Source organism: Lissotriton helveticus, chromosome 11 (assembly GCF_964261635.1).
Source record: "Lissotriton helveticus chromosome 11, aLisHel1.1, whole genome shotgun sequence".
NCBI classification, from domain to species: Eukaryota; Metazoa; Chordata; class Amphibia; order Caudata; family Salamandridae; genus Lissotriton; species Lissotriton helveticus.
Genome location: NC_136072.1, coordinates 36006594 through 36022182, shown reverse-complemented (window position 1 = coordinate 36022182; position 15589 = coordinate 36006594). Strand labels below are relative to the sequence as shown.

The 15589-nt window shown below is 43.7% G+C and overlaps 1 protein-coding gene across 1 annotated transcript in view; it reads left to right on the top strand.

Moving 5' to 3' along the window:
- The first annotated feature begins 12210 nt into the window (after positions 1-12210).
- Positions 12211-15589, top strand: part of LOC144792164 (mucin-4-like) — a 95180-nt gene continuing 91801 nt past the window's right edge. The window contains exon 1 of the mRNA XM_078667057.1: positions 12211-12376. Within this exon, the coding sequence (XP_078523183.1) occupies positions 12211-12376 (166 nt within the window). The remainder of the gene's footprint in view (positions 12377-15589) is intronic.

Sequence of the window (15589 nt, the reverse complement as noted above, 5' to 3'; positions counted from 1 at the left end):
AGAGACATCTTTTGTGAATGGGTAGCCTGTGTGAAGAGGCTGGGTGAGCTGAGATGGGAACTCTTCTGTTCAAAGCCAAGATCAGTCAAGCTGAGGCACTCTGAATGTGCTGCAGTTTGCCTATATCATAGCCAAGCAGGTACAGATATAGGGATTTACACTAGTGTCAGTGCCATAGAATGAGCGACTGAGCAGCCACCGCTCTAGGTCTGGTTGGAACAATAAGAATATTTCAATATCATGGAAATCTCCCCGGAACCTTCGCCCAGATCTGCGGACAGACCACGCAGCTTGGTGTCTCAGCATCCACAAGGGGCTCTATCTGGAGGTCAGAGTAGCCCGGGCTCGGGTTACTCCCGTACATATTCTCCGTCTAAGGCAAGAACGCTGGTCAGACCGTCTAGATCTCCTCGGAGTCCCAGGGTTTCACCCAGGCCAAGATCTCGGATCAGATCACGTTCTCCAGTACGGCCAAGAACACCTGTCAGACCAAGTTGACCAATCCGGCCAAGACCGAGGTCTCCATCAAGACATCGCTCTAGGTCCAGAGACCGTCACAGCAGGAATCGTGACAGGTCCCATAACAGTGGACGTACAAGATCTTCCACAAGGTCGTCCTCATCTAGGTCGTCTTACCGAGATTACTCTCCGACCTTCTCATCTACGCCTCCTTCCCGAGTCTCTCCAATTGATGACTTCGCGACTTTCTCCGATGTTCTGAGCAGGGGAGCAAAAAAGCTGAACATTACGCTGCATACTACAGTGGTTCCCACTTCTGTGATTTTTGATACTCTTCATCATCGCACAGCGCCCAGGCCTCTTCTGCCCTTGGTCCCCGGCCTCCTAGAACCGGCTAAGGCTACTTTCCTCACACCAGCAGTGGTGGGATCGGTTCCATCTCGGATAGCCAAAAAGTACAAGGCCCCTGCAGAGGATCCCTTGTTCCTCAGATCTGATCCTCCTGCGGACTCCATTATTGTGGCGGCTGCCATGAAGTCCCATGCAGGCTCTACTTCTTCCTCAGTACCACCTGAAAAAGATAGTAAACTTATGGACTCGTTTGGTAGGAAGGTATGCAACACCTCCTCTTCATTTATGAAGGTGGCTAGCGCCTCTGCCTTGCATGGAAGGTACGAGAGGTCCCTTTGGGACTCCCTGACTCGCTTTACAGACAAGCTCCCCAAGGAAGATCGCCAAGACTTTCTGGAGATTATACAGGAGGGAGGCCTGGTAGCCAATCAAGTTATTAGCGCCGCAGTGGATGCCTCTAACCTTGCGGCCCATGGCTATTCAAATGGTATTTGTCCCCGTAGTTCGGCCTGGCTCCGCCTGACAGGGCTCAAACCAGACGCCCAGAAGAAGATTTTGAATTTGCCATTCAATGGGAAATCTCTGTTTGGTCCACACACGGACGACGAAATGTCCAAAATGAAAGCGGAAATGGACACCGTCAAAGCTGTGGGATTAGAAAAGCGCAAGGAATTCAAGAAACGCTTTCGCCAGGGAGACAGGAGGTCTTTCCAGCAGAGGGTTCAAACCCCTCAGTGGCAATCCCAGTCTCAGCAGAAGACGCAGTTCCAGCAGCGTCGTCCTGGCAGAGGAAGAGGTGGCAATAACAAGCAGCAGTCTTCCTCCAAGGAACCTCCTAAGCCCTGAGCCATTGCTTCCTCCACGTCTGTTCGCCACTCCGGTGGAAGGGAGTGTTTCTCATAATCTGAAAGAGTGGAAATCCATTACAAAAGACAGATGGGTGCTGAATATTGTGCAGCATGGTTACTTGCTGAGGTTCAAATCTCCGCCTCCGCAAGTCCTCCTTCAGGCGCGACACCTTCCATGTTTCCAGAGTCAATTGCTACAAGACGAAGTCTCCGTCCTCCTGAAGAAGATGGCCATAGAGGAGGTTCCCTCCATTCACAGAAATCAAGGAGTGTACTCCCGGTATTTCTTGGTTCAAAAACGAGGAACTGCCAAGGAATACTGGCCCATTCTAGATCTTCGAATGCTAAACAAATTCATACGAAAAGAAAAATTCCGCATGCTCGCCCTGCACCAGAGCTTCCCGCACCTTCATCAGGGAGACTGGATGTGTGCCATCGACTTGCAGGATGCCTACTTCCACATACCAGAGTCAGTCAAGCATCGGAAGTTCCTAAGGTTCCATATCGGACGCCGTCACTACCAGTATCGAGTGCTGCAGTTTGGCCTGAAATCTGCACCTCGGACATTCTCCAAGTGCATGGCGGTGGTGGCTGCTTTTCTTCGCAAAAGAAAGATCTTCGTCTATCCATATCTAGACGATTGGCTGTTGAAAAGCTCCACTCCGTCACTGCTTCAAAACCATCTGTCGTTCTGCCTCAAACTGATGGACTCGTTGGGTCTTCAAGTCAATCTGAAAAAGTCAGTTCTCAACCCTTACCAGCGGATCCACTACCTGGGTGCTTCTCTGGACTCACTACAGGCAAGCGTGTGTCCTTCGGAGGAGAGATTGTCATCTATGCTCCTGAAGGGTCGCCTTCTTCTGGACAATCAGGCCCTCACAGCCAGACAAGTGTCCTCTTTTCTGGGATCGATGGCCTCGTGCATTTACATCGTGACAATGCTCGCCTTCACATGAGGCCTCTGCAACAAGCCCTCGAATATCAGTGGTCTCAGAGATCGGATCAGTGGGAAGACCGGGTCTTGCTTCCTCAAGAAGCCAGGGACTTGATCAGATGGTGGTTAAAACGATCCAATCTCCTCCGGGGAGTGCCATTCCATCGTCCTCCTCCGTCCCAGTCAATTGTCACGGATGCCTCCCTTCAAGGCTGGGGCGCTCACATGGACCGACTCCAAGTTCAAGGCCTCTGGTCCGAGGTAGAGCAAGGCTACCATATCAACTTCCTGGAGCTTCGAGCAGTTCATCTGGCTCTCAAGTCTCTTTATCCTTCTCTGCTCACCAACTACCTCCAAGTTCAAACGGACAACACAACAACTATGTTCTATTTGAACAAACAGGGAGGCACGAGGTCAAGAGTCTTGTCTCTGGAAGCACAAGCCATCTGGCACTGGCTCCTAGCAAGAGGCCTGTCCATCGTGGCAGTTCATCTACCAGGAATTCAAAACGTCCAAGCAGACTGCCTAAGCAGAATCTTCGTAGAAGCGCACGATTGGGTGCTCAACGAGGAAGTGGCGCAAGAGGTTTTTCGGTGCTGGGGCGTACCGGACGTAGATCTGTTCGCAGACGCGGCCAATGCAAATGTCCCGTCTTCGCGTCCAGGTTTCCCCAACAGGGATCACTGGGGAACGGTCTTTTTATCAGCTGGTCAGCTGGTCGCAGACATTACTCTACGCCTTTCCTCCCCTGCCTCTGATCCCGGCGGTGATCCAGAAGTTCTACAGGACCAACACCAGAATGATCCTGATAGCACCAGAGTGGCCACGCCGGTGGTTGTACCCCGATCTTCTACAGATGTCGGAGGTTCCGCACCGGCGCCTACCATGCCGTCCAGACTTGTTGACCAAAGACCAGGGGAAGGTGTTTCACCCCAACCTTCCTTCACTTGGCTTGACAGCATGGCTCCTGAGGTCATCCAGTATGGACATTTAGACCTCCCAGCAGACTGCAAGACTATTCTTAAGGAATCAAAACGACCCTCCACTAGGAAGTCCTATGCTTTCAAGTGGAAGAGGTTCTTCTTATGGTGTCATGAGCACTCTATTGCATTTAGCGAGATCAGGCCTGAAATACCCCTCCATCAGGGTTCATTTAGCTGCAATCACAGCATATAGGAAGTCTCCTAATCAGACATCTTTCTTCCTTATGCCTGTAGTTAAAGATTTCCTTGAAGGTCTTAAGAAAGTCTTCCCACCAGTGAGGTCCCCCTCCCCTCCCTGGGAGCTTAATATCGTCCTGACTAAGCTGATGAGTGCTCCTTTTGAGCCTATACATAAGGCCTCTTTGCAGCACTTGACCTGGAAAGCTGCTTTTTTAGTGGCGATTACCTCTGCCCGTAGGGTCAGCGAAATCCAGGCCTTGTGTTGTAAGGAGCCTTATACAGTTTTTCATGCCAACAGGGTGGTCTTAAGAACGCACCCAAGTTTCCTGCCTAAGGTAGTTTCAGACTTTCATATCAACCAGTCTATTACCTTACCTACCTTTTTTCCTAATCCTTCCACTCCCCCGGAGAGGTCGTTACACTCCCTAGATCTCCGGAGGGTCCTGAAGTTCTACTTGTCAAAAACCCTGCCTCTTAGGAAGTCTGATCGGCTTTTTGTTAATTATGGCAGTACTAATACTGGCCTGTCAGCTTCCAAAAGGTCCATTTCTCGCTGGATTGTCTCCTGTATAGCTTTAGCCTCTCAACTAGCTAACAAGACCTTGCAGGGTAAACCACATGCACATTCTACTAGAGGGAAAGCTTCCACTACACCTCTCCTTCGTAATGTTCCTATTTCTGAAATTTGTAAAGCGGCAACTTGGCGGTCTGTCCATACCTTTACCCGCCATTTTTGCCTGGACTCAGACACTCAGGTCGATGCCAGAGTAGGGCAGGCCTCGTTAAGGAACTTATTTGCATAAGATGTATTTGCAATATATGTCTTAGTCATTCTTTGAAGTTTTTATACGTCTTGCTCGTCCGCGAGACTTTGGGTATGAGCTTGCTAATCTATTCATAGATTATGACTATTGATGAGTATCCCCTGGATGAGAAGGATTAGTTACTTACCTGTAATCCTAGTTCTCATCCAGGGGTATACTCATCAAAGTCATAAGCTCCCGCCCACCTCCCCGGACGAGCAGAGTTACACAGTTATGAGATGTTTTATTGTGGATTTCCTCAGGTGTTATGCACCTCCAAAAAGAACTGACCCAACTGTCACCTGTGGTGCACCATGGGAGCAGGGGGTTGCCTTCAGGTCTTAAAGGCACGGTACCCCTACTCTAATGCCTTAAAGGCAAGCTGTCAGTTTTCTTTGTTTGCTTTATACTCTACTGCAGCCTACTGGCAAATGCCTGCAATTACAGGTTTTTCCTATGGCAATAAAGCATTGTTGTATACAAATGTTTTCTGCTCTCTTTCTTCCTTAGGGTTTGGAAGAGTACTACTGTATGTATGCTAATTTATGTAATTTTGCAGCAATTTTGCCAGTTAGGAAATGTTTTAGGCTGCAAATATATGTTTTCACATACATATATACATATATATTTATATGTATTTTCTATATGCTCCGGGATCCCGCACATGGGCGGGGATTATTCATAGATTATGACTTTGATGCGTATACCCCTGGATGAGAACTAGGATTACAGGTAAGTAACTAATCCTTGCCTACTTCGCCCTTTGCAAAGTAGGCGAAGCAGGCAACACTACGCCCACTTTGTGGGCGTAGCGAAGTTGCCCGCCACCCGCCTCCCTCCCGCCCTCCCTAAATGCTTTAAATGAATATATAAATGAATTATAAAACCACTTACCATGTCCGCCGCGTCCCCGGGGCTCCCGCTCGTCATCGCGCCGCCGGCGCCGCCGTCTTAGATACTAATGCGCATGCGCGGCCGCCCGCGCATGCGCATTTCTCACGAGAAATGCGCGGGCGGCCGCACATGCGCATTAGTATCCAAGACGCGCGCACCGGTGGCGCGATCTCGAGCGGGAGCCCCGGGGATGCGGCGGACAAGGTAAGTGGTTTTATAATTCATTTATATATTCATTTAAAGCATTTAGGGAGGGCTGTAGGGAGGCGGGTGGCGCGTAATGGGGCTACGCGAAGTGCGTGGGTGGGCGTAGTTTTTTGCCCACTTCGCGTAGCCCACTACTCCCAGGGTTACTCATGACTTGTGCGAACCCAGAGGCATTTCTTGTATGTATTTCTTCTCTGATGGTTATAATCAGGTTATGTTCTACTCTTAATCCCGTACCACAAGGGGATATCAAGCCTGCGCCCACCTATTATAATATTAGGAGCACATTTGGTCTAGTGGTGATGCAGTCATTTTTAAATGAAGAAGCATATAATTCTGTACAATATCATTAACCTTATACTTTAATTATTAAAAACATTACAAGTTAAACCATACAATCATAGTGTCTTAATATATACAGTGCATTTCTATACACAAATAGCTATGGCGGCCATCTTTTGACATACCATTAGTACCTCAGCAAGAAATTGATCATAAGACACAGAATTCTAGGTAAGGGACCAGTAGCATTAAGTGGTACAAATAAAGTGCCAATATGTACAGTGCATGTAAAAGTAGTCTCAGTGTTGATCAGTATACATGTAAACTAAATAACATTGATTGTGCAAGGCCAGGAACAGCTGAGAGAACAGTGAGGTGCCGGGAGTTGGACATAGTGACCTATTTGTTTATGATTCTGTAGTAGAGGGATGGTTCCTTTCATCACCAGGTTGTTAGACATAATGATTGAGGCAGTATGTATTCTAGGTTAGCAATAGTTTCTGTATCACACAGTGAGTAAGAAATTGTGGAAAGGAAGCTCAGCGTCCAGGCAGAAAATGCACCACACTCTGGGCCTTGGAATGGAATTAATTATATCAAATCACTGTAGATTTAGGGCTAGGTGTTAGGGAATAATCACCTAAATTAGCTGGTATCCAAAGTGCCCTAGAACATTACACAGGGTGTTTCCTTTGTCACAACATGCGTGCCGCCACTGGCCACGATTTTCCATGGATTTCTCTCTAATTCCCATTCCCAGTTTTTCTCAATACCATTAGGATCTCATGGCATTTGTTATTGGTATGTTAAAATGTATCCACTCATAGTACATTATTTCTCCAACAGGGATGACAACAGCTACATCAATGATGACAGAAGGCACAGCATATTCTGGACCAGCAAACACAGGCGCAACTGACATTATTAAATCTACAGGAGAATCAACAATATTAATAGATACCAGCTCAGAATCACCACAAAGCACTGAGAGCTCAATAACCACATCACTTGCAAGAAGCTCAATCTCAACTCATGTAACCAATGCCACATCCACGGAGACAACTGTTGGTCCAGAAACATTAACTCAGACAACATTATCCCTGTCCACCAATCATAGCTTTCCAAGAAACATTACTTCATCAGAAAAAACTATGACACCATACCGCAGCAATGAGATCTCATCCAACGAGACAGCATCCACAAGCACAATCTCAGCTGGTGTTCAATCTACATCAGTAGTAATTATCCAAAATCCAACAACTTCTACAACTCAACATTCTTTTACTACTGGCTCTTCTGGCACAAACAGGCCTTTCGATTCATCTGCAGGCATGTCTCCCACTACTGTAAGTGATGCCTCTACTAATACAAGTTTGACCACAACAACAGCACAAACAGGAGTACGCACTACCCCAGTCACAATGGCTAGGTTAACTCCAGCCACATCAGCAAATGGAACATTTTCAAGTGCAACATCAATGGTGACACATTCAACATCACAGGCAGTTATTGACACCAGTTCCCAGACATCTGGAGGGCATGAATCCTCAGCAGCATCTACAGCTATGACAGAGGCTCCATCTACAAACCAGACACTCCAAACTGCCTTCTTAACTGGAAGCATAGCTGCCATCACAGCTAATGATGTGACTGCTGGACCAGAAACAATACCAACAACAGTACCAACAGTAGTTAACAAAACCCCTGTTATAGCTACTAATTCAATTTCTTATTCATCGCTGAGTCCAACAAATTTGAACACAGCAATACCAGAGAGCAGGATGAGCATATCTACATTGAGCCAAGCCAGCTCTCAATCGCATTCAGAGAACACAAATTCAACTGTGGTGGCTACTGCCACCTCCCCAGCCAGAAACTATACACATACAGGCAAAGGACTGACAACTACCTCCATGTCTGCAGACATGGTCACCGTCACAGCCTATAATGTGACATCTGATGTAAACACAGAAGAAGCAATGTCAATTGCAGGATCAACTTCAATAAGGATGATATCTAGCACAACAGACACAAATAGATTAACATATACCTCTGGGTATGATACAACACCTGGTAAGTACAACCTATTGTGTTCTTTTCACATTGAGTTACACATTTTAGTTGGAGCGTTTGGGACCTATGATTCTGCGGTAAAGGTGAGGGGGGAGTAGGGGAGGATAACAGATGTGGGGGAGTTGAGCAAAGAAACAGAAGGAAGGGCTCTTGACAGGCTATTGCCTTAACATGTGCATGTGAACTAAAAATGGAGTGCAATTGAGTGGAAAAGCATGCCAGGTGTATTCTGGACTTAGATTCACGAGTCATCCTCATCATCATCTTTATTTCGCATTAGTTAAAATGCACAAATGTACATAAAAAGAGACATAAAACAATTCCATTTCCTTTACAAAATATGATTGCAATATTTGAAATACTTCCATCCACAGCTATTTGCAACACAATAATAAAATCTAAGATTAACTTGTTCTTATAATGCAGCCAATACATCATACAATACCTTGCGCATAGATATTCACTTTATAAGTTATTACACCATGTGCAAACAGTAAATACATTTAATATCTGTGAAGACCAACCATTAAGATTCTATAATCTCTATAAACAAACCTCATCAATCGTTTCAATTTTTAATGCTAGTTAGTTCAACTTAGCCTTCCTATATTCCGCTTAAAGGGATACAAGTCATTGGCAAAAGTATCCCCGGCACCATGTCATTAATTGAAGCCAGTAGCATAGGTTTAATTAAAGCATAATAATTACAAATCTGGAATTTGTTATCACTATTCGGTTATTGTATTATCTGATATAACTGTATATCTGTGTTAACCAGAGAGATCGGGCGATAATTCTTGCATAAAGAATGGTCTTTGTCTTCCTTAGAAATCAAGCATATTAAAGCCTATTGAAAGGAACCGCTCGAAGAACCCGCGGCAAGAAAAGATTGTAATAGGAGTAAGAGTTTTGGTAAGAGAAGAGAGGCAAAATGACTATAAAATTCGATAGTGAATCCATCTGGACCGGGAGCTTTACCGTGACGCAGTTTAGAAACATCGCGGGAAATTTCAGAAAGTGATATGTCCAATTCCAAAGAACTAAAATTAACATGGGACGATGGAGGAGAAGGGAGGGAATGAAAGTAAGAAAGAAGATCTGTCTAGGTTTTGACGTGCTCCGGGGTATAAAGAGTTTTGTAAAAATTGACAAATTCGTCAAGAATATCCTTGTCTTTAAATCGAGATTCACCGGAGGAAGTTTTTATAGATTAAATTTTTGGTACGTTCTTTCCTAATTTTTAGGTAGTTAGCAAGAAGTTTCCCCATTTTATTTCTACCACCATACTATCGAGAATTACATTTTAATAGGAGGTTAGAGGCAGCATCAGTTGTAAATGTATTGAAAGAAATTTTGGCATCGATAAGTTCTTTAAGGGAGGCTTCCGAATTGGAAGAGTGATAAGCGAGTTCTAAGCGTTTAATATCAGCGAGTATTTGAGCCGATTTGACCTCTCTGAGTTTTTTCCCTCGCGCCACAAAGTTGATGATAAAACCCCTAGAGGCTGTTTTGAAAGAATCCCAAACCATAACAAAGGAAGAGTCAGGGGTTTGATTAAGAAGGAAAAATTCAGTGGCAAAAGTATTGAATTCAGAACAAAAGATGGGGTCAAGAAGTAAAGTGTTGTTGAATCTCCATCTGCCGGAATGAGGGGAAAATGGAAGGAGATCTATGTCAACTAGGACAGGGGCGTGGTCAGAAATTAAAATGGAGCCTATTTCAGAACGGATGGCGTGTTGGGACAGAGATTAACTGAGGAAAATATGTTCAATGCGGGATTGGGATTGGTGGGGTGGGGAGAAAAAACTATATTCTCTGAGTTCAGGATTACATAGTCTCCAGATATCAACTAAAGCGTTATTCTGAATAGTTTTGATAAATTGAGAATGCATCTTAGAGGGCACAAATTCAACTTTCAAGTGACGGTCAAGGAAGGGGTCCATAATTTGATTGCAATCACCACCAAAAAGAATGTAATCACCAGAGAGGGAGGCTAGTTTGTCAGAGATAGAGGGCCAAAAAGATCTATCAATTCTGGTAGGAGCATACACATTAAAGAGAATAAGAGGTATATTATCTATAAGCAGTTTAACAATAACCCAACATCCATTAACATCACACTCATGAGAAAATGAGGAAACATTCAACTTTTTGTGAACCAAAATCAAAACTCCATTTTTCTTGTCAACAGTGGGAGAATAGAAAACATGACCTACCCAACAAGGTTTAAGCTTTAAAGCCTCTGTCTCCGAGAGATTAGACTCCTGAAGGAGGGCAACATCAGTTTTAAGTCTGGCTAAGTGTGATAACACCCGTTGCCTTTTATTTGGATTATTTAATCCTTTAACATTCCAAGTCGTAACACGGAATGTAACGGCAAAAGAAAACAACTAGCAACAACATGCTTGCTAAATTCAAAGGGAGAGAAGAACAAAGAATAATGCATAGTCAGTGACAAGGAAGAAGAAGAGAAGATAAGAAGGAAGAATAGAAGAGGAAAAAAAGAGAGGAAAAAAGGAAGGGGAAAAAAGAAAGAGGGGGAGAGTCTGCAAGAAGAAGAAAAAAGAATAGAAATAGGTAAGAGAGCAAGAAGACAGTGCATGTCCAAGAAAGACGACTGAAGAACATACTTACGAACACAAAAATGAAAAACGAGAACGGGGTGGAGGCATCAGAAGGCGACGGTGACAACATCAAGAGCGGGCATCGGACCTCCACAACCAGGAATCCAAAAAGACAGCATACAGAAAACAATATGACACATCAGGGTAGTGAGAAAGAGGGAATATCTATAAATGAGAGATAAAAAGATGAAGATTATATTGAGTACAAAGAAGAGAAGAAACAAGAAGTCAGAATTATACAAAACAGAGGATGAATAAAAAAGGGATGAGACAACATCAAGATATGAAGCAACAAAAAATGAGTGCAGAAACAGCACAGCAAAAAATACCAACAAGTCAAATTAAACATGACTGGAAGTGTCAATAGTGTCTGCTCTGTGATGATGAAGGAAGTCTTGAAGAGCAGCAGGATCCTCGAAGGTGGTAGTTTTGTCCTTGTAGGTAACTTAGAAAAGACACGGGTGAAGCAAACCATATTGAGCGTTGAGAGCCCTCGATTGTGGGCGCATATCCAGAAACTTCTTCCGACGATCAGCGGTAGCCTTGGAGACATCTTGTGACAGATAAACACGATGACCCTCCCATATAATTTGTTTCTTAAGCTTGGCAGCTGAAAGAACCTGTAGGAGATCCGTGTATTGAAGAAACAGCATGATAACTCCACTCGGTTTATTAGAAACTTTAGGACCAAGGCGGTGAGCTTGTTGTATATTGATAGAGGATAGAGCTGGTGCATCCAGGATTTTCAAAAGAAAGGATTGGAAAAATGTAGTAGGGTTGGACCCTTCTGTAAGTTCTGGAAGTCCGTATAAGCGGAGGTTGTTCCTACGATTTCTACTTTCCAAATCCTCCGTCTGTCTCTTGAGCTGCAGTATCTCAGTCTGCATTGAAGATATATGAGAGCCAGAAACTTGAAGAGACTCCATAGATTGTTCTAAGATGATAGCCTGTGAGTCCAAGGATGACCATTTGTCATGCATAACTTGTAGAGTCTTGGTGGTTGCTTCCATAAAGGGCTTAAGGGCTCGTAGTTCCTCCAAGATGAGGTCCATAGAAGAGGAGGATGAGGCACTCCCAGGAGAAGGAGGGTCTTTCTTGAGGCGCTTAGTAGAGGCTGAAGAAGTTGGCACCTTGCCTCCAATATGGGATTTGGGAATAGCACCAGGCATCGTGTCAGACTTTGACGCTGTGGTTTCATCCATATCCTGAAGAGGAGAATCCGAATCAGAGCAAGCAGGCACTTTAGTAGCTGTGGAGAGTTTTAAATTGCGAAGCTGTCCCATGAAAGAGCCAAATGAAGTGATTGAGCAAAAAGCGTAGCCACCAATGGCTAAATAATGTAGGCCAGGGAGGTAAATATGAGAGGAGTCATGTAGAAGGCTGAGAGTGCGAGGACAAAATGGCGGGAAGTCAGTTATGACAGGAAATTCATTGAAAAGAAAATTAATACCTCCATGAAGAATGAAAGAACCAATGTGGCGAAAGAGGGGAGTTCAATGATGAAAGTAAATTGCTGAAAAGACATTCAGAGGTTAAGGAGAGAAAGTGGCGTCTTCGCTGCATCTTTGCGCCATGCCGAGAAAATCTTCGTGGACTGAGGGAGACAAAATGGTGTCCGGAAAGCCCAGAATCGGGTCGCAGCAAAATCCAGCAGAAATCAGCATATTAAGGAGAAGCAGCGTATATTGTGTCCATTACATCCCCAAGGAGCGTGCCAGCATTGTAGGGGAAGGTCTCAGTACTTCACATGAAGCGAGAGAGATGCTGAGAGTGATGCGCGGCAGACACGCAAAATGGCGGCCGGGACTGAGAAACCCCAGTCGCGGCAGTAATCTTGCTGAAAAAGCATTAAAAGTCCGAAAAATGAGGGCGCTGGGGCTCACCTCAAGTTCTGGTGCCCATATCCGTGGTCATAGACTGGCAACTGCAAGTGAATCCGCCGGTAGAAGAAGAAACGCGGAGGCCGATGTCAGAGCTCCGACGTTAGTCTGCCATCCCGGATAACGCGCAAGCCACGCCCCCACACTTTTTATTTATAGATCGCATCTACTCACATGTTTAGCTGTCTGAAGGCAGATCTATTGTTTTCCTAAACATAACACATTCTTTGAGTTGATTTTGGATCAGCCCATGGCTCATGATTGGATGGATTTGTTATGTATCTAATTTGTTTGCTCTTGATTCAATGGTTTTCTGCCATATTTCTGTTTGTCTTACACAGGAGTATTTTGATTAGATGAGTTGCATTCATAAACTGTCTACTTGGGGGGACAATTTTATTATTTTTTGTTCAGTACTGCATTCGAATATTTGTGTTTTCTTACCCTCTTTCCAGCTTTTTCCTCTACCTGCCCCATGCAATCTTTTGTCATTCCCTCCTACCCTGCTCTCCCCAATGCTTCATGCCAGCGTCCCTAATTATTGTTGTGCTTTCTACAAGTGCTCAACATGCTGCAATGTGCTGCTAGCTAGCTTCCTTTCTCGCTCTACTTCACCCACACTTGTATTTCACTGTTTTAATATTTTAATTTAGCATTCTAATAAAGCTGCAATGTTAAAACACTAAAATAAAAATGTCTGCCATGCATCATGACGCATGCACCCATCTGTCAGGACGCACGTGTCATGACGCACACCTGGGCATGATTCGTGATACAAGCGTTCGCATCTTCTGCCATCTTGGTATGGGTTATCTTCAACAGAAAATCCATTGAAATATTGCTGGTCATACTTGTACCTGTGCAATGGCACTTGTGTTTGCATGCCATAGTAAAACAAGCATTGGCAAAGCCAATAGATGAGCCTTTTCAGAAATAAGACTCACTGTTTTTGCCAGTGTTTATTTTATACTCAGAAAAGAGGAATAACTTGAGATAGATAATATACAGCTTCATATTTCTACTCCACTCATGTCTGGTAAATAAATATTATTGAGCTTATGTTGCTAATGGAAACAAATGTGTTGCCTGTTTAGTCATGGAGATAAAGGAATTTAATTCTTGATATGAATAATAGAAAATAAGTCTGCCTGGTATGTTAGACCTCAAACCCCTTTGCTACACCTTGGAATAGCATGTGTCTGTGTTCAGAAGGAGTTATCTCCCCTGACATAATTTCTTGTTCCCTGAATACATGCAAGTCCTCAGTGTGACATTGGACGATTGTTACATCCACATACATGATCATGTTTGTGTGCTCTTTTTTGCCTCCTGGATATGTTTTTATTTGATCCCCTTGTTTTACACCCCTGCTGTCTTCCTGCTCTTTAGGTCTATTTTGCAGAGATGTAAATGAATGCTCGAACAGCCCATGCCATCAAAACGCGACCTGCGCTAACACGTTTGGAAGTTACACCTGCACCTGCAACTCTGGATACAAAGGTAACCCTAGAGGTGTGATGGAGGGCATGAGGTTTGTGACTGTGGGAAAGAGAGTGAAAGAGAGAGAAAGGATGTAAAACAGGTAACTGTGTAATACGGTCCAATATTGTCATTGAGGTTCACCAGAACCCCAAGATGGCAATATTGGATTGCATTACACATGCTCACCATTGGGTAGTTTTTATGTTACATGTTTATATTAGGGTAGTTGGCTTGACCACATGGGTTTCTTTAAAGTGCCTTTAAAAACAGACACATGGAGGTAAAATGTATTGGTTTTGTTTATATTTCTTCAATACATTTTTTATAAAACCAGGAGCCAAGGTGAGGGTCAGTGCATTCGCGGCAATGATGTTTACCACACAACTAAGAATGTACAATGTTTCCCACAACATGTGCTACATTATTTGAAAAATTTGCATTTTTCACCAAAACATGTTTTTCTGGAAGATATGGATTAAAATAATGCTGCCAGAGACTTTGTCCCATAATTTGCATTTTTTGCCAGATAATTTAGTCAACACAATCAAGTAGTGCTGGCGGATTTGAAACTCTTCAGATTTATTTGGACGATAAAATCTGTATTTTACAGGCAGCCATGAAATATGTTTTCAGATTTCTCGGTTCTCTGAAATGTATGGGTTTTATACCTCCTTGCACTGCATTTAGTGCAGTAAAAGTCTTTACATCAAACTGTTAATAGTAGAGCTAAATGTTCAACAGACCTGGCCTGAATAGGAAGACTCTTTAATGGGAGTGTCCTCTAATCAAGCCTTCAGAGCACACATTGGTAGAGGTGTGGCTACTGTAGAGTTTCTCAGAAGGTGGACTTAATCAACACCTGCAGAACAAATTCCAGCACAAGGAACACTCTGCCCAAGATGCTGTTCCAGGGATTTAAGCAATTAGAAAGTGGTCCTTCGCCATTTCCAAAGATTTTATTCAATTTGCTTACATTGTGCCTATCATCTGCTTAAGTAAGCATCCTGGCTGGATAATAATCATGCTGTTGCATTATTATAAACATTTTTTGGAACCCTCATTAGCACCACAGTATCATAGGGCCTGTTTGGTTTTTGCAATTAATGAAGTTAATCAGACTTAATTCAGGATGCTAAATTAGTATTAATAGAAAACCTGGAGAACATGCATCATACTTTAGTACTCAAACACTCTTGTGGTTTTCAGGATGATTGAATTTAGAAAGCATTGAGGCATACCCTGATGATGGAACAATGAATAACCATGCAACAGTATCCAGTAATACTTTTGAGATTGTTGGAATACTAATAATACTGTAGTTTCCTGTTGAGGGCAGAGATAAGAAATTGTATACCAGCATCCAGGTGCATCCTGATAGGAAGATGGTTTGCTTATCCTGGGGAGGGTGGATGATAAACTGCTTAGCAATAGCCAGGTATATTATTGAGTTTGCACAATGATGGATTGTATACATGTATATAGGGATATCCCAAAGATTGCAAGATAATTAGTCACATGAACCCATGTAGCATGATTATATAGTTTATATTGCTTCAAGTGTAATAGTGTTGAGACAGGCTTATAGTGTT